This window comes from Erythrolamprus reginae, chromosome 2 (genome assembly GCF_031021105.1).
Source record: "Erythrolamprus reginae isolate rEryReg1 chromosome 2, rEryReg1.hap1, whole genome shotgun sequence".
NCBI lineage: Eukaryota > Metazoa > Chordata > Lepidosauria > Squamata > Dipsadidae > Erythrolamprus > Erythrolamprus reginae.
This window is the reverse complement of record NC_091951.1, coordinates 293055903-293082258: the sequence shown is the minus strand read 5'-3', so window position 1 is coordinate 293082258 and position 26356 is coordinate 293055903. Positions and strand designations below refer to the sequence as shown.

The 26356-nt window shown below is 40.6% G+C and overlaps 1 protein-coding gene across 4 annotated transcripts in view; it reads left to right on the top strand.

Annotated features, from left to right (window-relative positions):
* Window positions 1-21810, top strand: part of TNFAIP8 (TNF alpha induced protein 8) — a 43873-nt gene extending 22063 nt beyond the window's left edge. For 2 of the 4 annotated variants that reach the window (XM_070742872.1, XM_070742871.1), the window contains exon 2: window positions 19325-21810. In XM_070742872.1, coding sequence (XP_070598973.1) covers window positions 19325-19890 — 566 coding nt within the window. In that variant the 3' untranslated portion in view covers window positions 19891-21810. Of the gene's footprint in view, window positions 1-78; window positions 302-11330; window positions 11409-19324 lie in introns of those variants that run through there. The other 2 variants (XM_070742873.1, XM_070742874.1) reach the window with 2 other exon arrangements.
* The last annotated feature ends 4546 nt before the right edge of the window (window positions 21811-26356 follow it).

Genomic DNA, 26356 nt, shown 5'->3' with positions numbered 1-26356 from the left:
TGCACTTCACTGAAAATGCAGCAACCAAGCCCTTGACACCAAGGATGTTTTGTTCTTTTGTAGAATGACAAGCATACACAAAGTGTAACTTAGAAGCTTTGTGTGTCCCTGTACTTACAGGCAACAATGGCTTGAAAAGGGAAAAGAGAGACGTTAGTTTGAACACCCTCTGGGTTTTGTAAAAGGAAATTGTGTAAGTCAGAGAACTGAAAGATCGTTATTTTAAAAAGGAACTTCGGAGAAACAGTTTTGCTGGTTGATGCTTGTTGAACTGAATAAGAAGAGTATGTCTGTGGCAAAGGTTTGTCAAAAGGGAAATACCCTTCCTTTCTTTCCATGGTATGATGAGCATGTGGAAGATCTGGAAACGTTCCAAGAAAACTGAATATTTAGCAGCGTAAATGTGGGTTGGGTCGGGAAATGACTGTCTAGTGAGGAGAAGATTATTTTCTCCCTGAAAATTTAATGCAATAGCCTGCTTAAGTCCAGAAAAAGGGTAAATACTTCTGAAAATATGGGCATATTTTAAACAGCTCATGTTTCCTGATTTGCTAAGAAGCCAGATAAAGCTGCTGGTATAAACCACACCGAATAGATCGTCAGTTTGATAGCGAGCTAAGAGAACTTTGAAATAATCCAGAGAGGGCTGCTTTTTTCTAATCTGACCAATCCCCACAGTAGTAACATTTTCCACATATATCTAATGTGAGTTAAAAGTTTCTGATTGTGATTCAAGCCATTTGGCTGAGCAAAAGTTACTAAATTTAGTGTAACTGGTGGAACAAATTTATTCAAATGCTCCCATATGCTAGAGCTTTCTGTTCAGGGAAGGGAATAACTGAATCCAAATCCAGATAACTATGCTAAATCCTTTTCCTGTAATTGCTTTAGAATCTAGCATTCCAACATGCTCATTTTGCACAGATGAGTAGTCAGCAAGCATGTCTTGACAAGGCTAGGAGTAGGAAGAGGAGGACTTAAAAGCAATCTAACTTTACCTATAAATTCAGTTGACCAAATTAGCACAGCTATCTATCTTCAAGAGAATTATAACTTATAAAAAACAATCCAGTATTTCTGTTTTTGAAAAACAGCTGAAATTAACAGGGTAGACAATGAAGAAAAACTAGTGGTGGCTTGGACTCCAATGAAAATTAAATTTATCTTAAATTTGTATTTTGCTTTTTTAAAAATATGAAACATTAGATTGTGACATTTTAATAAAGGCAGTGATTCTGAAATTCCGGTTCTGTTCTAAATTGATTTCCCAGTTGAGTTGCTGTATTGTTTTACACCTCATGGAGAAAATCTGTGTGTCACTAAGATTGACTTGATGGGACATAATTGTAATCATGCTTTACATCACAAAATGTTTTGGATATATGTGTGTCTAATGGCAATATTCTGTACGTTTCTCATGCATATCTTTTAAATGATACTCCTTCCATTACAAAGCATTCAATGCATTTTATTTGACTGGATTAAGGAAAATTTACTTCTAGGTAAATCTCTATAGGATTACTGACTTGAGTAGGTAGTAAAATGGATAATTGGTAGACTTATATTTCTAAGGAGACCATTAATTCTATTACACCTGACTTGGTAACTTTTATTTCTTTGCCTAAACCAGTTGGATTTAGATAGTGTTTAGTTAATGGCTGCTGCTTCTGTTTCTATTTCAGCTGTATGACTGGTACATGCATCTGTTTTTTATTTTAATTGTTTCATAAACTGGAGAAGTCATGAAATATATGGGATGAGGGCATGTGTGTGTGTGTGTGTGTATGTATGCATACACACACACACACACACACACACACACACACACAATCTTCCAAAATGATAAAAAATAATTAAGTTACATTTTATGCATTTTTGCGTAACCTCCAAAAGAATAATATTTAGATATTAAACTTTTAATGAGTAAAAATAACATTGAGTAGCAATTATACTGGATCTTTATAATTGAACCAGAGTGCCCTGCCAGAGATGTGTTTTTAATCATTATTTTCCATTGCATTTTAGTTTATGAAATATTAATAGAACCTCTGTATTGATCAAACTTACAGCCTAAGTGAAATATCATATAATGTACTATAACACAAATTCTTGTCTTTTAGAGATGGAAAATATCCTCATCAGGACATTGGTTTTCTAGTTTATTTTGCACAAATGTTTTCCTCTCTTTGGTTGCACTTCTCCTTTGTGCAAAACACACTAGCCTTACGACATATTTGGGACTGGTTGAAATGAACGCCTATAACATCTACTTCCTTCCACTAGGAATAGCTGAAATAGCCAACAGAATGAAAAGTTGAGAAATGCTTTCTAACGTTTATACAGTATATCTGGGATTTGTAGCTTTCAGTTCTTGGGCCTAATCTGGCCTGCTAGCAGAGTCCAGCACAATTCTGCTACTGCACCTGGGCAGGTAGCGAAATCGCGCGCAGACACTGTGCCCATGCCTGCCCAGGTGCAGTAGCAGAATTGTGCTGGACTCTGGTAGTACTCAGAGCCACGGGGGCGAGCACACGTCACTGTTACACGTTCGCAGCCCACCTCTGGGTATAACGCTTCTTGTTGATTCCTTTTCCTTCTCCTCTCCCCCATCAACTGAAATTAACCTCAACATGGATATTTGGAGGCATTTTATAGGTTTTAAGAATGACACCCCAAAAAGCAATTTGTCTCCTGAAGGCCATTTACTCTTGATTCCATGCTAAAAACACACCTTGGCTCATCAGGAGATGTCCTTCCACATCTATCCAAAGGTACAATTCCTCTACCCTCTCAATGCCATGGAAATACACCATTCTGTCCAGCCATCACATAACTGCCCAGGGCAAGAGTGGATTTGAAATTTGGTTTGTAGTGATCCAATCTGACAGCACAAAGAAATCTCCTGCCAGTCCCAGTCTTTTTTCCAAACAAGTCTTGATATTAGTAAATTAGATATTTTTTCTGCTATTGTGGGCAGATTACATAAACCATCCTCAAATTAAAGCACCTCGGTTGCTTTATTGTTGCTGCAAAAGGACTCTATGCGGGCTATTTTGTAAAACTAACAACTTTCTTACTTACCGTATATACTCGAGTATAAGTCGGGTTTTTTTAGCCCAAAAATGGGCTGAAAAACCCGACCTCGACTTATAATCGGGTGACTGACATGTCACCACAAGAGGGCGCAAGCGGCTGAGGGAAAGACAGCCGTCTGCCTTTGCTTCAGCTAGAAAGAAGCGGCAACTGCCCGGTCAAGAAGCAAGAATCCACCTAGCCAAACGGCTTTTTTCTTGTTTAGCGCGGCGTTCAAGTGGTTGGCAGGTTCCTTTGCTTGCACGCAAGAGCCAACCACTCGAACGCCACGCTAAACAAGAAAAAAGCCGTTTGGCTAGGGGGTAGATTCTTGCTTCTTAACCGGGCAGTTGCCCCCTCTCCCAGAACTTCTTTGGAGCTGAAGCAAAGGCAGACGGCTGTCTTTCCCTAAGCCGCTTCCTGGAGACCGCTAAAGATATCGCTCTGGGAGAGGGGGCAACTGCCCGGTTAAGAAGCAAGAATTTCCCCCCCCCCCAGCCAAACGGCTTTTTTCTTGTTTAGCGCGGCGTTCGAGTGGTTGGCTCTTGCGTGCAAGCAAAGGAACCTGCCAACCACTCGAACGCCACGCTAAACAAGAAAAAAGCCGTTTTGCTGGGGGGGGGGGGGAATTCTTGCTTCTTAAACCGGGAGCAGTTGCCCCCTCTCCCAAAGCGATGTCCCAAAGCGGTCTCCGGGAAGCGACCGAGGGAAAGGCAATCGTCTGCCTTTCCTTCAGCCCGAAAGAGAAGGCAAATGCCCCGCCTTCCCCCAGCCAGTTAACCGAGCGCTTCAAGTTAACCGGCTGGGGGAAGGCGGGGCATTTGCCTCCTCTTTCGGACTGAAGGAAAGGCAGACGATTGCCTTTCCCTCGGTCGCTTCCCGGAGACCGCTTTGGGACATCGCTTTGGGAGAGGGGGCAACTGCTCCCAGTTAAGAAGCAAGAATCCCTCCCCCCTAGCCAAACGGCTTTTTTCTTGTTTAGCGCGTCGTTCGAGTGGTTGGCTCTTGCGTGCAAACAAAGGAACCTGCCAACCACTCGAACGCCACGCTAAACAAGAAAAAAGCCGTTTCGCTGGGGGGGGGATTCTTGCTTCTTAAACCGGGAGGAGTTGCCCCCTCTCCCAAAGCGATGTCCCAAAGCGGTCTGCGGGAAGCGACCGAGGGAAAGGCAATCGTCTGCCTTTCCTTCAGCCCGAAAGAGGAGGCAAATGCCCCGCCTTCCCCCAGCCGGTTAACTTGAAGCGCTCGGTTAACTGGCTGGGGGAAGGCAGGGCATTTGCCTTCTCTTTTGAGCTGAAGGAAAGGCAGACGATTGCCTTTCCCTCGGTCCCTTCCCGGAGACCGCTTTGGGACATCGCTTTGCTTGCGCCTGCCCCTCCTACAGCGGAGAGAGGCGGCAAATGGCCAGCCCTTCCCCCACCCGCTTAGCTGAGCCCTTCGGGAAGGTGCCGCCTGTCTTCGCTGTAGGAAAGGCAGGCACATCCGAAGCGCGTGGGGAAGTGGCTGTGGGAGGCAACGACATTCCTAAGCCGGTGAGGTGTAGGGGGGGGGGGTGGCGAGAAGATAGAAGCAAGAATCCCCCCCCCAGCTTTTCCCCCCTCTCCCCGCAAGAAAAGGAGCCAGCCAAACACTCCAATGCCGCGCTAGAGGGGGGAAAAGCCGATGAGGTGTGTGTGTGTGGGGGGTGGATTCTTGCTTGTCTTCTCAACACCCCCTCACCCCACCTCTCGGGAAGAGAGCAACAGGAAAGGACGCGGTTTTCTTCTGCCGGGTCGAGGACAAAGCGGGTGTTGAGGGCGGCGGGCGAGCAACATTTCAGCGGGGAGAAAACCCCAAGCTGAGAGTGCCTTTTAAAATCACTCTCCTCTCAGCCTGGGCAAGCTGCCGAGAAGTGGGGTTTTCGGAGTGGGGAGGCAAAAACGCTCAGAATGTCACCAACGAGGCATTTCTCCAAGGGGCGGGGGTCCCTAAACTTTCCTTTAACCCCAGCGGACACAAAGATGGGAATGCGTGGTCCTTGCCAGCCACCCATCTGCGGGTGCTGCTCCGCGCCAAGGCAGAATTAAATTCAACAACCAAAATATTATATTTTTTAAAAACATACTTTTTTGACAGTTTGTTTGCCTTTTAAGACATCTCTCTGGCTGTGCCTAATGTCAACAATAAAATTTTTTGCCAGGTGAATTTTTTTTTGCCAGATTAGCTATGGATCTCACTGAAGAAATTTTAAAGAATACTCAAAATGATTCTTCATTTGCTTTGTAACCTTAAATAAAAAAACAATACAGTATTGACTCTGTAATTTACCCGGGGAGGGGACAGGAGGGGGGCGCAGACAGACAGGAAAGGAAGACAGACAGACAGACAGACAGACAGATAGAGACCTATGACCACAATTGAGCTCAAAATTTGTTGTTAAGCAAAAGCATTGTTAAGTGAAAATCACCACATTTTACTCAATCCATGACATTTCCTAGCTCTAACAGTGATGTGCAAGCTAGGGAAGTACCGGTACATCTGAAGACATGTGTAATGTTCTAGTTATGGTTAACTGTGTGGCAGAAAGTGGACTCTGGGTTTGTTTTCCTATTACAGTGAGGTTGAATGTACCATATATAATTTTACAAGAGCTCTCTCTCTTTCTCTCTCTGTATATACACATACAGTTTATATAGTAGATAATGTACAGTATATTTTTGTGTGCCTGTGTGTAATATTTATTTACACATATGGCATATATACATAGAATTAAGTATATTTTGGATGTTCAGTAATTGTAAATATAGAGGGAAATTGTATCTCTTTGAGGCAAGGAGAGGTCAAGTATCCTAACCCTAACCCAAACCAGCAGGAGCAGGGGATTAAGGTAAGTACCTAGGTACTTGCAATTTTTTTGCCTATACCTGCCTTGGGGGATATATACCTGTTTACCCTCTTTTAAACTTACAGAGCTAGTTTACTGGCTTTCTTTGAAATAAATATTCTAAAATATTTAATCTACTGATGCCTCAATTGATGTAATTTTATTGGTTTCCATTTTTATAAGTTACCAGTAGCCGCTGCAATTTCCACCCTCGACTTATACAGGGGTTTATAAATTTTCCCAGTTTTTGTGGCAAAAGTAGGCGCCTCGACTTATAGTCGGAGCGACTTATACTCGAGTATATACGGTACATTTTGGTGGAAGTTACATCACATATTTCTAGTGTATAAAATACATATTATTTTTGACCCATGGCCTGATAAACATTGCTAACTTATTTTCAAGATAAGCTAAAGTTACTTTAAGCACAACTGTTCAGGTTAACTCTTAAGTAACATGATAAGGCTTGATAATTATAACAAATGCAATGTAAAGCAAATATAAATGTTGGAAGTGTGGCTATGATATTGGCTTAATTCATTACTTAATGTCTGGCAAATAATATTCTCAATCTCATATATCAAGAGTATATATACAGTATAAAACTAGACAGAATTCAATATGATAATTTATTTACTCAATAGTTTGAAAGCTAAGAATGAAGTTAATTGTGAAGAATAACTGTGACTATAGTTGAAGAGTTGAAAGATGTATTAAGCAATGATTAATTTAAAGTGGAAGCAAAAGATTCTGATTTCTTACATGCAGCAGTGCCAGAAAATAAAAGAAATAGTGAGAACAAATGACCTTGTAAATTGTCTGGAATAACAGCTGTGTTTACCAGCCACAAATTAGTGTTTGTTCTCAGCATTAGCTGATGGTTTATAAATTTATGGATAAGTATCAGTGGCATGTGCTCTTCTCATTACAGTATTTTCAGCCTTAAAAACTTTACTTAAAGGTAGTCAATAATCAACAAAAATAAGTCATGTTTATAAACTGCAAAAAACAGGGTAAGGCTTGGACTCACCAGCTGAATAAAAATGATTTGAATTATCGTCCTATATTGGGCCACTATCTTCTAAATAAATGTTCACTAAAAGTGTATAAAACACTATTCCTCATAAAACACTATTCTGCAAGATACTTGAGCCCCAACATTACAATCTTAATAAAATATCTGTCACAAGTTATCATTTTTATGTTACATGTTTATCTGATAGTCCTTGAGAGCTGTATGTCATAAACATAGTTCTTGGAGGCTGCATGTTATAAAGAAGCATTTCAAGAGCAAAGCTCTGCAATAAACTACTATATCTTGTTGCTTAGTTGTGAAAAAGAAGATGAAACCAATATTTTTGGAAAACAAGGCTGAGAGTTGTTTTGTTCCAACATTCAGCTGGAAAAATAATATATAGAAAGTCCTTGTTTAGTGACCACAATTTAAAACCAATAACCTGGATATTAAGCAAAGCAGTCTGTAAGTGTAACTGTGATTGTACTTACAATCTTACTTTAGCTTTTCTTTGCTTTACAGACCTGCAAAGGTAATAAATGTGAGGATTCATCATAAAATTACTTTTTCACCACTGTTCTAACTGGAAACAGTTGCTAAATGAGGCAGTCACTAAATGATGCCTACCTGTATGAAATAAAAGTTCAGACTAACTCACATGCGGTTTTGGTGCCAAGGGAGAGACATCAAAAGAGGAGGTGTATGTGAAAGATCCTGAAAGTATGAGACTAGTAGCTAGAGCAGTACTTCCCAAACTTTTTTTGGCCCCGCCCCACCTAAGCATCTATAAAATCCTGATGCCCTCCCCCAGGACATATAATTCTTGCTATTCAAAAAGTGAACTCCTACTCATGCGGAGGAAGCCCAAAAGGCTATTTAACTTGGTTTAAACAAAGTTCTAACTGCCCCCATTAAAAATCAAATCCCCCCCATGGGGCGTGGGCCCCACATTGGGAACCACCATGACTACAATGAAATCATGGTTCAATTTCTTATAACTTTTTATTTTTCCTGGACAATGTAATACACTAGAAGTTACTCTATTTTGAATACAAGAAACATTCAATAGCAATTGCTATGCCTCTTGTTTCAGTTTTGGACTCACAATCCATTGATTGTATTGAGTAAGAATTACAGTGGTCCCCCGATTATCGCGAGGGTTCCGTTCCAGGACCCCTCGCGATGATCGGTTTTTCGCGAAGTAGCGGTGCGGAAGTAAAAACACCATCTGCGCATGCGCAGATGGTGTTTTTACTTCCGCCGCAGCAGCGAGGAGCCGAAGATTGGGGTTTCCCCGCCGCCCACGCAAACTCCTCGCTGCTGCCGCGCCCGCCGCTTGTCCGCCCGCCCACGCCGTTCGCTCGCGCCGCTTCCCAGCTGAGTCCTGAAGCGAACTTCCGCGTTTGGCTTCAGGACTCAGCTGGGATGCGGCGCTGGGGTTTCCCCGCCGCCCACGTAAACTCCTCGCTGCTGCCGCACCCGCTGCTTGTCCGCCCGCCGCTTGTCCGCCGCCTGTCTGCCCGCGCGCCCACCCTTCGCCCGCCCACGCCGTTCGCTTGCGCCGCTTCCCAGCTGAGTCCTGAAGCGAACTTCCGCGTTTGGCTTCAGGACTTAGCTGGGAAGCGGCGCTGGGGTTTCCCCGCCGCCCACGCAAACTCCTCGCTGATGCCCGCCGCTCGCCCTCCCGCCAGCAAGAGGGGGAAGACCCAGGGAAGCCACCCAGCAGCTGATCTGCCCGGCGCCATCTACGCATGCGTGGCCATAGAAAAAAGGGCGCGCATGCGCAGATGGTGTTTTTACTTCCGGGTTGAAAAATCGCGATATAGCGTTTCGCAATGATCGAGATCGCGAAACTCGGGGGACCACTGTATTCTCTTACTTATTTAACATGCTATCGTTATGGTGGTCATGTTTAAAGGATTTGTGGTGCAGGGGTGGGATTCAAATCTTTTTACTACATGGCTTGATGGGGGGGTACCATGTGACTGAGTGGGCATGGCCAACTTGACATCACTCATGACTATGCTTACTCAGTTACAAAACACATCAAGTCCTGCCCACAGAACCTCATAGGGGAAAAAATGAACTTACAGCTATTGCAGGCTTTCTTTCTACCTATTTTCTGCCCAGGCCTGGCCTAATCTGTCAGAGGCATTCTCCTGCATACTGCCTGCTCTCCCTTCGCCAGTCGCACACGTTTCCTCTCCTTCACAGGCCCAACCTTAGCCCTGCTTGTTCCCCCATGACTGTCTCTTTCTTTAGGCTTATTTTGTTTGTTTGTTTGTTTGTTTGTTTGTTTGTTTGTTTGTTTGTTTGTTGATTGGATTGGATTGGATTGGATTGGATTGGATTTGTATGCCACCCCTGTCCGAGGACTCGGGGCGGCTCATATCTTCCTCCTGCAGCAGCTAGTAGCAGAGAGGAGGCAAGCTGTCTTTTCCGATGCGACCGTGAGAAGCCTCCCAGATGCCTGTTTGCCAGCTACTTCCCTGCAGCAGCGGCTAACTGGAGGCTGCCGAAAATTATTGGAGGTCTCGAACATGCCGAAAAAGGTGCTGCCATGCCGTCACTGCCCTGTTCTTTGAGCTGGCCACATACACTCACCCCATTGGCTGCTGCTCTGGAGCGGAGGGACCAGAGCAGCAGCCAATAGGGTGCGCAGCTCGCACAAAAAACAGCACAGCGATGGCACGGCAGTGGCTTTTTTAGTGCATTTAAGACCTCCAGTAGTTTTTGGCAGCCACCCCTGCCAGGAAATGGCTGGCAAAGAGGCAGCAGTTGGGAGGCTTCTCACAGTCTCCCCAAAAAACACAGCTTGCCTTCTCTCTGTCAGCCACCATGGGAGAAAGGTAAACCTGAAGAAAGAGGTGGTTGTGGGGGAGGAAGCAGGGCTAGGGCCTGTGAAGGAAGGGAAACTGAGTGACATATGCAACTGGCAAAGGAAGCAGGCGGTGGCTCCAGGGAAAGACATGTTTCCCCAACCTGGCCCAGGTGGGTGGTAAGTGGACGGTGGCTTTGGGATCAGGCCAGAGCCAGGAACTGGCACGTTCTCTGACCCAGGTAGGTGGCGGCTCTGGAGTCTTGGGGAATGGGGCGTCTCTGGGGCCTTGGCCCATGGTGAAAGGCAAGTGGGTGGCATGCATTGGTTACCTTTGCTGAGCTGAGCTGAGCTAAGCCGTGTGGACTGGCAAGGCGATTATCTGAGCTGCGTGGCAAAGGCAACTTTTATAGAGTAGGGTTGGCAGGTTTCCAACTTGAAAGTGCCAAATGAATGGAAGGGGCAAGCGTTGACCAGGCAGGGCAAATGGCAAACAGGCAACCCAGTGGATGGGGGTGGGACCACCCAGAGGTGGCATTTATCAATTCGACGAACCAGTCCAAATTGCCGCTAAGGGTTCATCTGAACCGGTTGAAACCACCTATGATTTGTGGCCCAATTCATTCATTGGAGGCCACAAGTCTTTAGAAAGGTATGTTAGAATATTTGATTATATACAAGGAAACTAAAATGAAGTTTAGATGTGATTCAGCTAAATAAGAACAGACAACTTATAAAAATCTGATTGTCTCCACTAGTGGTGAATGTGCCAATGCTTCTTATAGCTATGGAAGCTCAAACCCTTAACCTTTTCCTACTGTTCCTTCCATTAACACATCCTTAGTGCTTGTCCTTGAAGCTAAGTGATTACTGTATTACTATTTTCTGTATTTGTAAACTCTGGCCTGAGAACCACCGCATGTCTAATTAACTTTAACACTTGGAAAGGACATCAGGATATCACATAATGAGAACAATATGTTTTAAAAGATGAGGTAAGTCTATTGAGTATAAGGAAAGCTAGTTGATGTAATAGTCCAAATATTGAATCGGAATCAGGGAACCTTAAATTCAGTAGAGGTTGATGGATTTTGGAGTAGTCATTATGTCTGAGCTTATATTTTTTTTGAAAACATAAATAAATAATGTGTTTTAATTATATTAAGAATACAGTTCTACTTGATATCAGAAATTTGAAAAAATGCAGTTATTATTTAATGTAATTAGGGCTTGCAAACTGCATTCTTATTACTAGTTTAGTTTATTCAAATCATTACTGTTCACTTTGATTTTTTCCTTATTTTTCTATTAGTTTTACCAACATATAACACACAAAACCAGCCAATATGTCTCCTCCCTTTGAAAGGTTAATGCAGTTTTAGTGTATTTACAGATCATGTTTTAAAGGGAAGGTAAACAGGAAGTAAATTGTTTCACTACTGTTTTGAATAACAGTGTTGTTCAGATTCCTGGTGCAGTAGGAATGAAAAGTTAACAAGTTTATCCATTCTATTCTGTACACTTGTTTCAACTATAATATGCATAATGTATCCCCAGAGAAGATTAGGACCCTTCCAACTTGCATGTGAGTGACACAGTCTGCCAGACATTAAAATCTGCAAATAAATGATGATATACAGGTAATCCTTGACTTACAAAAGTTTATTTAGTGACTGTTTGAAGCAGGAGCGGGTTCGTTCCTCTAACTGTTTCCTACCAATGTACTTGCATGCGTCCCCTAGTTTGATTTTGCTTCCGCACATGTGCAGAAGGATGATTTTACTTCTGTGCATGCTCAGAGAGCCGAAAAATTGCCAAAAATTAGGGGGGAAAAGATGGTGGTGTGCACAGACCAGCAAAGACAGCACCAGAGCCATCACACCAAAATTGCATAATTGGTGGGCCACTCCCGGAGCGGCACATTGGACTGCACCGGTAAGAACCCACGTCCGGTTTGAAGTTACAGTGGCACTGAAAAAAGTAACTTCTGACTGTTTTTCATACTTACTACCATTGCAGCATTCCCATGGTCAAGTGATCAGTGGTTTTTATTAATATTGATTCTTATATGACCATGACAATCATTAAGTGTTGTACCACACGATCCTTGACAAATGTATATTTTATTTTACGTACACCGAGAGCATATGCACCAAGACAAATTCCTTGTGTGTCCAATCACACTTGGCCAATAAATAGTTCTATTCTATTCTGTCAAAATTCAGATGTCCGGTAACTGATTCATATTTATAACAATTGCAAGTCATGTGATCACCTTTTGAGACCTTCTGACAAGCAGAATGACTGGAGAAGCCAGTTTCATTTAACAGCTCTGTTACTGATTTAAGCACTGCAGTGATTCCCTTAACAACTCTGACGAGAAAGGTCATATAATGAGGCAAAACTCATTTAACAAATGTCTCACTTAGCAGCAGAATTGCTGGAGAGACGGAGTAACGACACGGACACAAGAGCTGGATTTAAACTGGGTCGTTTTTATTAACATAAATTTGCATAATTTATTCATTAAATTTGCATATATTAGCATAATCAACTATGACCCGGAACTGGACCTGCAGGGTCAAACAAATACTTCCGGGGCGGAAATGACGTTAGGACAAAAAACTTCCTGGGCAACTCATGGGCGTATCTCGATGCAAGTCCAGGTGAGGGACCACTCCATCACCTGCGACCCTGCCATGCTTTGCATGAGGGGGGTCCCACCGGCTAACCCGAATCCGGGAATTAAAGGTGCAGGACCCAAAGACAGGTTCCCCCCAGCTGCTCAGGCAGTCGCTCCCTCCATGAGCTTGCGGAGAACCTGTCAATCATCCCCAAAGATGCCCAAGGGAGAACGCGCGGTTGCAAAACCACCCCCCAGTTTTCCGCCCCTAACCTGCCTACCCAAATGACCAAAGGTAAGCCAATTAACCTAATAACTGCAAACACCCCCTAACCGCACATCCATCTCCTCAGTGTGGAATGGGCGAAAAAACAGCCCGGCTAAGAGGCAGAACTGCAAAAAATTCCCATTCGGCCCCCTAAGGGCGACCCCTAAGCACACTGCAAAATAGGGAGGGCGGGCGGGTGTCTGCTCGTGGCTGCTGTCCGGGCGAAAAGGCTGAGCCTCGGGCCTGCTCGCCCTTATATAGGGCAAGCAGGCCCCACCCAGACCAATCAGCAGCCGGGCCAGTCAGGCCCGAAAAATCCCCAGCGAAGTCTCATCTCACGAGACTTCGCTCGGGATCCAAAATGGCGGCCGCCATGAGGGTCCGGTGTCTCCCGGTCCCTCCAGCAAAGCCTGCTGCTGGGTAAGTCCGGCGCTGTCCATGTTGGGCTCAATTATGTATATTGTGTATTATGTATTATGTATAGATATTGTAATAAGAATATGTAATCTTCTATGTGCAAAAATGTAATTAATTTGTTGTGGGTGCACCCAGGTACACTCACTCTACATCAATTCTTTGCAGGCTGCACTGGCTTCCTATTAGTCTCCAGTCACAATTCAAGGTGTTATTATCTTTAAAGCTCTACATGGCTCAGGGCCAGAGTATCTTCGAGACCACCTTCTACCACATACCTCCCAGAGACCAGTAATATCCCACAGGATTGGTCGTCTTCGGCTCCCATCAGTGAAACAGTGTCAGTTGGTGGGTCCGCGGGAGAAAGCCTTCTCAGTGGTTACCCCGACTCTCTGGAATCAGCTACCTGCTGAGAGCCACACTACCCCCACTCTATTGGCCTTCCAGAAAGCTGTAAAGACCTGGCTTTTCTGACCTGGGGAAAATGGCCTGGGGCCATTAACCTCAGGGGGATGCCTAGCGAGGTCAGCCCATGAATGTATGGATGGCTGCAATCATTTTAAGTTGAAATGTTTTTATACTGATTCATGTTCATTTTTGTGGAGAGCCGCCCTGAGTCCCTAGGAGTTGGGCAGCATAGAAAAATAAATAAATAAATAAATAAAATGCAATTCTATTAACAGTGCCAGCCTTGCTATTAGACTGGAAACTAATCATAACTAATGTTTTCTGATGTATTCATTTGATTAATAGTCTGCGTCTCCCTTCACTTGGTAGAATTAGTGTGTTTCAGAATAGCAAAAACATTTATACAATAGCTACCGTCTTGTGATTTATTATCAGTGGCAATAATTGGAATGTTGTAAAATCTTCCAAATAAACAGCCAAGTGGTAAAAATGAAATTCTGTGTAAACTGGATATCCAGATATAAGGAGTCCTTTTTTCAATGAGCCATAAATATTCACCTTAATAATAAACTCCAGCTGAGTTGTTACCATTAGGCCCAGGCTATATAAGTAGTAATTTTTCTAGAATATCTTATCTCATATAACAGAACAAACTGTGTATCCTACAATTAAATAAATGTATTCAGAATTGCATTATTTGTTTATCTGTTGTATATGTTCAGAAAAAGTACTGGAGTAGTAAATTTACATAACATCTGCTGTAACAGCTACATATTTAAAAATATGATGCATCTTTGAACCATTGGACTTTTAACAAGTAAGTACAAAAATAACTTAAAAAGGGTTCTACGTGGTCAAAGAGCTATGTCCTCTTTGAACATATTCTATTTTTTTCTCCCTCTCACCCATGAGTTGTTTTAAATTATATGTGCCCTTACCATCATAATTTCCCAATAGTATTGTTTGGTAATAGCATTGTGACTTGTCCCCAAACTGTTGATATGACTTTAGTTCATTGTGGATACTGTTTGGCTTTTGCTAATACTCATAAAATGGTCTTCTTTTAAAAATAATAAAAATGAGCAGTTGCTATAGTACCCTTTTCCCCCCAAAATAAGATATCCCCTGATAATAAGGCTAATCAAACTTTTGAGTGTACGACAATAAGGCCAAGCACTTATTTCAGGGTCCAAAAAAATATAAGATAGGGTCTTATTTTCAGAAAAACACAGTAGAACTTCCTTCTTTAGTTCTCCTCCGATTAGTTTCGCTCCATACCCTGTCGCAATTTTCTTTCACAATCTCCTTTGGTTTTCAAGTACAGAAATAAAGGAGAGACTTCAACAGAGTTGCCAGAAGAAAAGAATCAAGGAGCAAGTCTTGATTTCTCTGTATTCCCCTTCTTGTTCTCACTCCTTTTCCTGAGTAAAGATTTATTTCTATAAAGATCTGCCTATGTAGTATTTCCATTATTCCCCTATGTATTCTGAAGCAATATCTGTATTAAAGCTTGAGAAACAGTAAGTCATGTGCTAAGTCTGAAGCTCCCACTCAATTGTATCTGTTTGCAGCTGGATAAAACATTTAGCTTAACCTTCTCAACAGCTGGTTGCTGAATTGCCTGTGGTGAATGGAAGCAATTAGTGAAATAAGAATGAATTAGTTCAGGGGTGTCAAACTAGTGGCCTGCGAGCCGGATGCGTCACACACAAGCTCTGCCCCAGCCCGGTTTAGCAAAGGAGAAAAAAGTCCCACTATGTCATGTGATGATGCTGTGACGATGCGAGTTTGACACCCCTGAATTAGTTCTTCAGGGTACCAAAAAGTTGCAAATAATTACATATGTTCAAATTCTTATGAAACTATGAACATTTGTGAAAAAAAAATTTTTGGGGGGGGGGAGGAGAGAGAGACTGATTTACAAGCAACAGGCTTAATCCAGAATAATTATCTTGAGAGGTTGAAACTGTTCAGATAAGTGACATGTTATATATTTATAATACAATCCTAAATTCACACTTCTTGCTTTGAATTATTACCTTTTCTCTATGAAGTAACTGGAGATCTGCTTTCTGGCTTGAAAAGATCAGACATTTCAGGCTGTTCCAGTTAAAAAGGAAAATCATTATTTCTTGGAATACTTCATCATAAACGTACAGTGTTGAAAGAGGGAGTATAGATATATCCATAGTGAAGTATCCCCTTGCTAATATGGTTTATGTATGGTATGATTGAGTTGTATGGTTGTTTTAATGATATGGGTTTTTAGATGTCTTTTTAAGTATTGGATTTGTTTACGTTGTTCACTATTGTGAGCCGCTCCGAGTCTTCGGAGAGGGACGGCATACAAATCTAATAAATTATTATTATTATTATTATTATTATTATTATTATTATTATTATTATTATTATTATTATAGTTTGAGGAGGCGGAGGAGAATGCAAGAGCAGAAAGGGAGAAACCTAAAAAAAGTGTAGCTACTGACAATGCAGTCACTCTCTGTATGGAGTTAGGCAATTGTGGCTTAAGGATTGCATCTTTTACATCTCTGAGATCATGCCAGTAAAATTGTGTAACAAAACCACTAAACTTTTGGTAACTGTTTTTAAAAAACTGCTTATGGCATTGAAACATTTTTAAATTATCTGTTGATTTCTGCAATTACAAAAAGCCCTTAAATGGCTTATAAATAATATGAAAATGAAATGAAAATGTAACTGCATCTGAGAAATAATAATAATAATAATAATTATTATTATTATTATTATTATTATTATTATTATTATTATTTAAATTTGTATGCCGCCCTTCTCCGAAGACTCGGGGTGGCTCACAACAGCAATAATACAATATCCAAAGTACAAATCCAATATAAATTAAAAATGAAATTTAAAACCCTAGATATTAAAAACAATCATTACTGCACAATCATACCATTCTCATGTATTACAGTCAGGAAAAAAAAGATGGTAGTGGGGGAAAGAGATAATTATTCCCCCCATGCCTGGCGACATAGGCGGGAAGAGTAGAGGCAATTCGAATCTACGGGGGGAGTTGGTTCCAGAGGGCTGGGGCCGCCACAGAGAAGGCTCTTCCCCTGGGTCCCGCAAGACGGCATTGTTTAGTCGATGGGACTCTGAGAAGGCCAACTCGTGGGACCTGATTGGCCGCTGGGATTCGTGCGGCAGAAGGTGGTCACGGAGGTATTCTGGTCCGATGCCATGTAGGGTCATTACCAACACTTTGAATTGTGACCGGAAACTGATCAGCAACCAGTGCAGGCTGCAAAGTGTTGGCAAAACATGGGCAGATCTTGGAAGCCCCACAATAGCTCTCGCGGCTGCATTCTGCATTCTACTTTTCAAAGGTAGCCCCATGTAGAGAGCATTGCAGTAGTCGAACCTCGAGGTGATGAGGGCATTGAGTGTGAGCAGTGACTCCTGGTCCAAATAGGGCCGTAACTGGTGCAAGAGGCGGACCTGGGCGAATGGCCTCCTCGCCACAGCTGAAAGATGGTACTCTAATGTCAGCTGTGGATCGAGGAGGATGCCTAAGTTGCGGACCCTCTCTGAGGGGGTCAATAATTCCCACCCCAGGATAATGGACAGACAGATGGGATTGTCCTTGGGAGGCAGGACCCACAGCCACTCCGTCTTGTCAGGATTGAGTTTGAGCCTGTTAACACCCCAACAGCCTCCAGGCACCAGCACATCACTTCCACTGCTTCGCTGACTGGACATGGGGTGGAGATGTACAACTGGGTATCATCAGCATACTGATGATACCTCACCCCATGCCCTTGGATGATCTCCTCTCAACAATAACTCCTACTGTGCCTTAACATAAGCAATGCCTACTTCATGGACCTGCTGCATATTCAAACTCCTGAGGTTTTCCAGCAAAATTAAAGTTAAACTTGATGCTCTGAGTCTTTGGCTTTTGGTAATTACTACCAGTTTCCTTTAATGCCTGATTCTGGTTTGCAGAGCTGTTGATATAAGTGTTTGCCACCAGACCTTTCAATATTTGCTACATATTTTTTATAATACAAGGAAGTACAAATATAAAGCTTCGTGATAATTAATGGTTATCCAGAAGAAAAAGGATGTTGATAGATTTTACCATTTAATTAGGCATTGTATTAGTATTTTTAATGTATTACACCTCTAATTAATGTGCCATAAATTTTAAAAAATACAGTGAAATACAGTGGTACCTCTACCTAAGAATGCCTCTACTTAAGAACTTTTCTAGATAAGAACTGGATATTCACAAATTTTTTGCCTTTTCTTAAGAACCATTTTCTACTTAAGAACCCGAGCCAAGAAAAATTTCCAAGGAAATTTGAGAGCAGCACGAAGGCCCAGCCAGTCTCCTGCCATTCCCCCTTTAATCATGCTCATCTCAGGTTTTTCTGGGCTACCAGAGGACCCTTTCGGTGGCCCTTAAGGAGGCTTTGGCAGTCCAGAGTGAACGAAGCATTTTCCTTTCTCTGGGCACTTGGAGAGGGAATAAACCTCTGCCAGCGCCCAGAGAAAACACTCCCTTCACTCTGGGCAGCCCTGAGTGAACGGAGCATTTTCCTTTCTCTGAGCGCTTGGAGAGGGAATAAATCACTTTGCTGTGGTGACTCCCTCGCGCTGCCTCCCATACACCCAGCGTGAGGTTTCCTCCTGGAGCATCTGGGTGCGGAAAGACAAAAGGGGGCGCTTCGCCCCGGCTGAATCAACTCGGACTCAGCCAAACCAAGGAGTCACCACAGTGAAGGCATTGGCTACAAAGTGAGCAAGAGGAAAGGGGAGCCCTTCAGCATGGGATGGAAGAGGAAGCAGGTAGCAGCAGCAGCCATCTTTCGGTCAAAGGAGCAGGAGGTTCCCCCCTCTTGTCCACCTGGGTTTCTCTCAGTGTATGGCACAGTGTACGGGAGGCAACCTCGCACCGGATGTATGGGAGGCAGATGCTCCTCCTCGCTGCCCCAGAGTCTCTCTTTATCCTTTTTAAGCCTTAAAGTTTTGGATTTTTTTGATTCCCTTCACCTCACCTTCTTCCTTCAGCAGCGACTGTCCTCTTCTTCTTCCTTCTCCTCCTCCCACCCAAATTCCGAGCTTTTATTTCTTTCCTAATGCATTATTTGCTTTTACATTGATTCCTATGGGAAAAATTGCTTCTACTTACAAACTTTTCTACTTAAGTTCTTAAGTAGAGGTACCACTGTATATCCATTACAACAAAAATGGAGGATTTAAAATAAATGTAAAAACAAAAATTTTATTGATTGATTAATTTAGTCCCTAACAGGCTTCGGATCAGGACCATCAGTTCATGGCCCAGTGGTTGGGGATTTCTGATTTAGGCCACATGAATATATTCCTATCATATATATATTTACAATAGATTGCAACACTTCCTCTGGTACATAAACTTAGGGAAATCATTGAGCATTAAAATTAATTGTTTAGCATGGTTTTGTGATTAGTATTAGGAATTCTTAGACATATTCCAATTCCAGGATTTGATCTGTAGGAGTCTTTCAAAGAGAGCTTTAGATGATAGTGTTAAGTCTAACGCATCTCAATAAATATTTGTTTTATAAAACAGATATATAGAACTTTGTTAATTTATATTAATGTGATAATCTTTGTTTACATATATATTAAATAAAGCAACACTCAGTCCTATAGCTCCTTGTAATCAATATATTTCAACAGTTATATGGGGGGGGGGAACAAACTGTTTTTATTTGTACAGGAAATATATGTATAAAAATATTTTTAAAAGCTTCAACTACAACTCTCATGGAAATGACTGGAAATTCTGATTGTATTTGTTTGCTTTTTTCTAGTGGCAACAGATGTCTTTAATTCCAAAAGTTTGGCCATTCAGGCCCAAAAGAAAATTCTGTGCAAAATGGCTTCCAAATCAATAGCGATTGCTCTGATAGATGATACCAGCAGCGATGTGTTGGACGAACTCTACCGAGTAACAAAGGAATACATACAAAACAAGAAAGAAGCTGAGAAGATCATTAAAAATCTCATTAAGACTGTTATCAAATTAGCAGTCCTTCATCGGAATAACCAGTTTAATGAGGAAGAGACTGTACTTATGGAAAAGTTCAAAAAGAAAGTTCACCAGTTGGCTAAAACTGTGGTGAGCTTCTATCAAGTAGACTATACCTTTGACAGGAATTTTTTATCCAAGCTGTTGAATGATTGCAGAGATCTACTTCATCAAATAATTCACCGTCATCTCACTGCAAAATCTCATGGACGTGTCAACCATGTGTTTGATCATTTCTCAGACTGTGAATTTTTGGCTGCCTTATACAATCCATTTGGATCTTACAAGACTCACCTCCAGAGGCTTTGCGATGGTGTCAACAAAATGTTAGATGAAGGCAATATTTAGTTGTATCATTATCAATTGCTCATATAATCACAGGCTAAGTATTGTTGATGGTCTTAGGGAGCCAATGAAAGAATGAAGAAAGGCTAGATAGTATTGGTGGCAAAGAGGTATTGGTGGCAAAGAGGAATTTAATATCAATTGAAAATTCTTCAGCAGATTTATTTATTTATTTGGAATTACCTTTTTGCTGTTTCAATTTTTTTGATAATATTATGCTTTAAAATATAAATTTATAAAGCCATAAAACAGGACTATTCAAAATAAATAGTACTTCATAAAATAGGCAGGGATATTGAAATGTCATATTCTAAATGTATAAGAATTTTAATAATTCACAATTTACAGATTGTGTCTATGCATACTTATAGAAAACTATGCTACCTGTGTTGATTAAAGTTAAGACTGAACAGATTTAACAAAACCTTTTAAAAATTCATTTAAAACTGTCAACGCTATGCATAAATGTTTAAGTTACATTGCCATAATTATACTATTGAAAAATTTAAGTGGCTCTTTGAGATCTAGAGATTTGGTTTTTTTAATGTTCAGGGCTTCCACTGAAAAAGAATTTAAATGGTGTGAATTGTTATTTCCATCACTGTTCTATCCCATTTGATAATAGAGTCTTTAAGTTGCTGTGTTCCAGCTATTCTTGCAATAAGTTTCCCAGAAGAAGGAACTGCATTTCACATAATGTGCTTCTGAAAAGCCCTAAACTAAATATACTGCTAAAAAAAAAATAAAGGGAACACTCAAATAACACATCCTAGATCTGAATGAATGAAATATTCTCATTGACTCCTTTGTTCTGCACAAAGTTGAATGTTCATAAGAGCATGTGAAATAGATTGTCAATCAGTGTTGCTTCCTAAGTAGACAGTTTGATTTCACAGAGGTTTGATTTACTTGGAGTTATATTGTGTTGTTTAAGTGTTCCCTTTATTCTTTTGAGCAGTGTATATACTTTCAGGGCAAAAACACTGGGCTTCTTTTATATGAACCTTTCTTTAACCAGCTTTATGGTTCAATTTCTTTGTTCTGGAATAATTTTGTATTATTTATCAATGTGTATATATTTGACAATCACTGAAAATTTACAGACATCCTCAACATGCTTAATAGCATCATGTCATATATAGTTAAATATACTTATTTCCAGTTATATTTTGTAGAAAAAAATGTTCTTTTGGATGCAATTGTTCAAGAAAGTCGAAACTGGAATAGGTATGTCATCTACATGTACAGGTAATCTTTAACTAACAACCCCAATTGGGACTACAACTTCCATTCCAAAGCAAGGCAGTTGTTGAGTGAATTGTACCCAATTTTGTGAAACTTTTTTGCCACAGTGGTTAACCAAATTTGGCTTTCCCCAGGGATTTGTTTTGATTTTTTAAATTCTGGCTGGGAATGTCACAAATGACAATCACATAACCCCAGGATACTACAACTGTTGTAAATATATGCTAGTTCCCGGGGGCCCTAGGAGTACTGTGATGGTGTGAAAACCAGTTATAAGTCATTTTTTCCGATGTAATTCCCAACAGTTGTTAAACAAATTGTTGTAAATTGAGGATTACCTGTATGTACATTTTAGTTAGAGAATGTAGCAATTCTTTAAAAAAGATATGGGTAGTAATCTGGATGTAGAAACTACCAGTCTGTGAACCAAATTTGTAATATTTGTGTATTTTTGTTTTATTCAGAAATCAATGTATATGTCATGTAGGTTGAATATATAGCAAATATTGGAAAATATATTGCAGCAGCTTGAATAAATTTGTTTAATCTTTGTACTGTTGAAAAAATAATGAACATGTAATGCTTTAAACTTCAAGCAAATGGTTGAATTTTTTTACTTTTTCTTTGTCAGATGTTTTTTATATTTTCTGAGTAAACTGAAGAACATTTGCACTCTAAGTTTTAGGCATGGTTTTCTCTATCATTGCAGACATGGGTAATGTAATAACATTCACATCAATTTTTAACTTAGCTTTACAATTTTCTATTGATTACTGTAAATTATTCCTCTTCTCTATGACAGTTTCTCCTCTTACTACTTTCCCTCTCTGAAGTAATGCATTGTCTGATAACAATCTGTTTCATTAACTGAGATGGATATACTGTAGTTCCAAGCAAAGAAATGCCCAAGTATAGATAATCTAGAAATTCAGATGTCACTGAAGTGAGTGTAGCCACTTTAACTTTTAGGAGTGTATAATACTTTAAGACAATATTTAATAAATAATTTTTGAGATGAGCCAAGGACTGAAATGGATAGATGTATGTTTGGGATAGGTAATTCTCTTTTTAAAATCTCTTTCAAAGCAAGTTCTACATTCCCTTTTTAATAAAAAAAAGAACTGGGTTAGAGGTTTTTTGCCTTAAAATGGCAGGAATCTTATCTGTCAGGACTCTATCTGATCAATTTTTTGTGGTTTGTGCATTCTTTCTCACAAACATATTCGGGTATTTAAGCAAAATATAACCCGGTAATAACATAATAATGTACTGTATATTCTACTAAAAGTTTAATGTCTTAAAATTTAACTGGATAAAATAGAGGATCATGTCAATCACATTACCACAGTTGGGCTTTAAAAATGCCAGGACTTCATATACATCATCACTCTTTGTTTATATGAATTTGATATCATTTACATCTAATTCACTCTTTCTTATCCTCAGCAATTTTAAGAGGGGTGGACTTCCCCAGTCAACTTCCAATTCTGGCAGTTGCAGTCCACCCATTTAAAAATTGCTGAGGTTGAGAAACACTGCTCTAATTCTTCATTTCATTTCCTTTCCTGTCAACTACCATGGTTATCTTATTTTATAAGGAGAATATTTCAGTGCAATATTATACAGTATCTAAAGATTTCTACCACAATTAGATGCATGCAAAATGTTTTGAGATTAAAATATTTTGTCCACAAAGTGTATGGTTGAAATGTTTCATGCACCATTCACAATAATGCTTTTGCTAATCTTCAAAGTAGCACAAGACATTTTTATTTTACACTTTAGTTACAGTAGTAATTATTACATGTTATAGCCATAAATTTAAAACCAGGATCTCTATGCCGCTCTTTACTACCAGATGCTATTGTCCCAATAAACTCTAAATTCAGTGTATCCAAATTAAGTTGATCTTAGTGTGATTATCCTGTATAAAAAAATTCATTCTAGCATGATTTCTTCACTTTCCCTTATTAAATATAGGGCATTGCCACATAAAATCTAAATAAGAACCTTGTATTGACCCAGCGGCACATTCTCTTATTGAACACTTTTTTCAATGTATTTTTTCAGTACAGATTAGGCAATCCTTGGTTGTATAAACTGAAGCATGGAATCAAAAATATTAGTATCTATTTTTAAAATCATAGTAAGACCGCACTTGGAATACTACATCCAGTTTTGGTCGTCATGTTACAAAAAATATGTTGAGACTTTGGAAAAAGTACAAAGAAAAGCAACTAAGACAGTGGTTCTCAACCTGGGGGTCGAACGACCATTTCCCAGGGGTCGCCTGAGACGTTGGGAAAAGGACAAATTTCCCATGGTGTTAGGAACTAAAGCTTCTATTCTGGCACCTTGGAGAATATTTTTACAATCTGACCAATCAGGCATTTACAGTGGGAGTGTCCCTCTTCCTCTCCCTTCCTGCCAATCAGCTTAAAGCTCTGTTGGGAGAATTGGCGCTCAACTTATGGTTGGGGGTCACCACAACATGAGGAACTGTATTAAGGGGTCGCAGCATTAGAAAAGTTGAGAACGACTGAACTAAGGTAAAAGACCTGGAGACTAAAACATATGAAGAACGGATTTGTATTTGGCTAGTCTAGAGAAAAGAAGGAGTCCTCAAACTATGGTCTGCGGGCTGAATATGGCCCACCAAAGCTATTAATCTGGCCCATATGAGACCTTAAGGCTGCCACACCCACATTGCCCCATCTACCCGCCAGCCCTCACCCATCTTCTGGAGGCCAAAGAGGGCAAAACGAGCCTGTTTTTAGGTGGCAGAGTGGTAATGGAGACCAAGGAAGCCAAAAATGGGCCTGTTTTTTGCCTCTGTGGCTTCCAGAGAGAGGGGGGGAGGGAGGGAGGGAGACACACAGATACACGCACACACACACACACACACCAAATCCCTCATGCATACACCAAGGCAGACACATCCCTTTACTAACCCTCAGGAGCATAACAAATTAAAGTTTAATTTGTGTGTATTGTTTAAACTTTAACGGACTGCTAAATTGACCACGCCCACCCAGTCACATGACCACCTAGCCACATCCAACTGGTCCAGGGCCCCAACTATATGAGGGGCCATGAATTGGCCCCCTGTTTAAAAAGTTTGAGGACCCCTGAACTAGGGAGACATGAGAGCAGTATTCCAGTATTTGAGAGGCTGCTACAAAGAGGAGAGGGCAAGTTTATTTTCCAAAGCATCAGAGGGCAGGACCAGAAACAATGGATGGGAATTAATTAAGGAGAGAAGCAACCTGGAATTAAGTGTCCTTAATTGTAAGGGCAATTAACCATCTTGCTTTCAGAAGTTGTGGGTGCTTCATTACTGGAGGTTTTTAAGAAAAAAAACTGGACAATCATTTGTCTGAAATGGTATAGCATCTGCTTAAGCAGAGGTCTGGCTTAGAAGACCCTCAAGGTTTCTTCCAGCTCTATTCTGATTCTGTTTCTTCATGGATTGATTGAAAATGGCTTGTTTTTAAAATAAATTGATTTTTAATTTTTGGTTCTTGTTCCATTCTCTGGGCATTAGAATAAAGTTCAATTTTCTGCATTCATTTTTTATAAAGGTAATTGATTAATCGCTTTAAAGGATAGCCATTGCTCTACTTTTAGCCATATTCCTTCCTTTCACATTTTTATTAAACATCTTCATCAGTTACATATTAAAGTATAGAAACCACCTGCCCAACAAAGCAAGCAAGGAGCAATGATTAACTCTTACCCCTGAGAGGTTACCCATGTTAATCTGTTAATCATACTTTTTAATAGTCAAAAAGTTGCAGCACTGCATATAGCTTTAAGTATGCTATAGTGAGATATATTTGTATGTTTCTGTTTCCCAGGTGATTTTTAATATGTGGTATACTGACAATTCTGCAGATTAATTCACTCAAGAAAAGCACATGGTATTAATAGAAAGTATTAACATAATGCATTCTTCCTTTTTCTGAATTCTTTTTAACTTAATTACAAGCAGTCAAGTTGCCATGTGTGAGTGTGCGTATGTTCCCTAGGACCAGCCTAACAAGAGAAACCAGTATGTTAGGCTTGTACCTTAGGTGCTAGTTATTTTAAAAATCCATTTACTATGCACTGCAAGTAAAAAGCTCAGTACTTACAGCTAAACAGAACAGACCATTCTTAAGAAAAAGGAAAGTGAAGTGCTTCTCCAAATGTTTACATTTGCCAAATTGTTTTGAACTATGTCATTGCACAATACATTTTGCTCACTTTCACATCCAGGTAGAAGGTTTTATTAACTTACCGTATTTTTTAGAGTATAAAACACACCTTGGTTTTGGGGGAGAAAAATGTGGGGTGGAGAGGAATCATTGAGCCTGTCATCTGCACCTCTATAACTGTCTGGTTTGGTACACTGACTTCAGAGGACAATCAGAACTGCAGAAAAAGCAATTGCTGCCAACCTGCCTTCCATTGAGGACCTGTATACTGCACAAGTCAAAAAGAGGGCAGGGAAAATATTTACTGACCCCTCACATCCTGGACACAAACTGTTTCAACTCCTACCCTCAAAACGTCGCTACAGAGCACTGCACACCAAGACAACCAGACACAAGAACAGTTTTTTCCCGAACGCCATCACTCTACTAAACAAATAATTCCGTCAAGACTGTCAGACTTTCTACTAAATCTGCACTTCTATTCTACTAGTTTTTCTCATCATTCCTATCACCCATTTCCTCCCATGTTGACTGTATGACTGTAACTTGTTGCTTATATCCTAAGATTTTTATTAATATTGCTTCTTCATTGCTTATTTGACCCCTATGACAATCATTAAGTGTCGTACCACATGATTCTTGACAAATGTATATTTTCTTTTATGTACGCTGAGAGCATATGCACCAAGACAAATTCCTTGTGTGTCCAATCACACTTGGCCAATAAAATTCTATTCTATTCTATTCTACCTACCAGGTATTCATCTTGTCAGCTTCAGCACATCGTTTTATCCCCTGGTAAGGGATGAAAGAAAACCCAAACCTATTTTTGGAGGGAATAGCAATGAAAATAAGCCTGCAAAGACTTAGGGCTGGGGAAAAAACTTTGGAATAGCAATGAAAACAAGCCTGCAAGCTGGGAAGATCGTTAGCACTTCATTAGGGCTGGGGGGAAAAAGCTTTGAAAAAGCTACATTTGGAATATAAGACACACCAAAATTTTCAGTCTCTGGGGTGTGTGTCCAAAT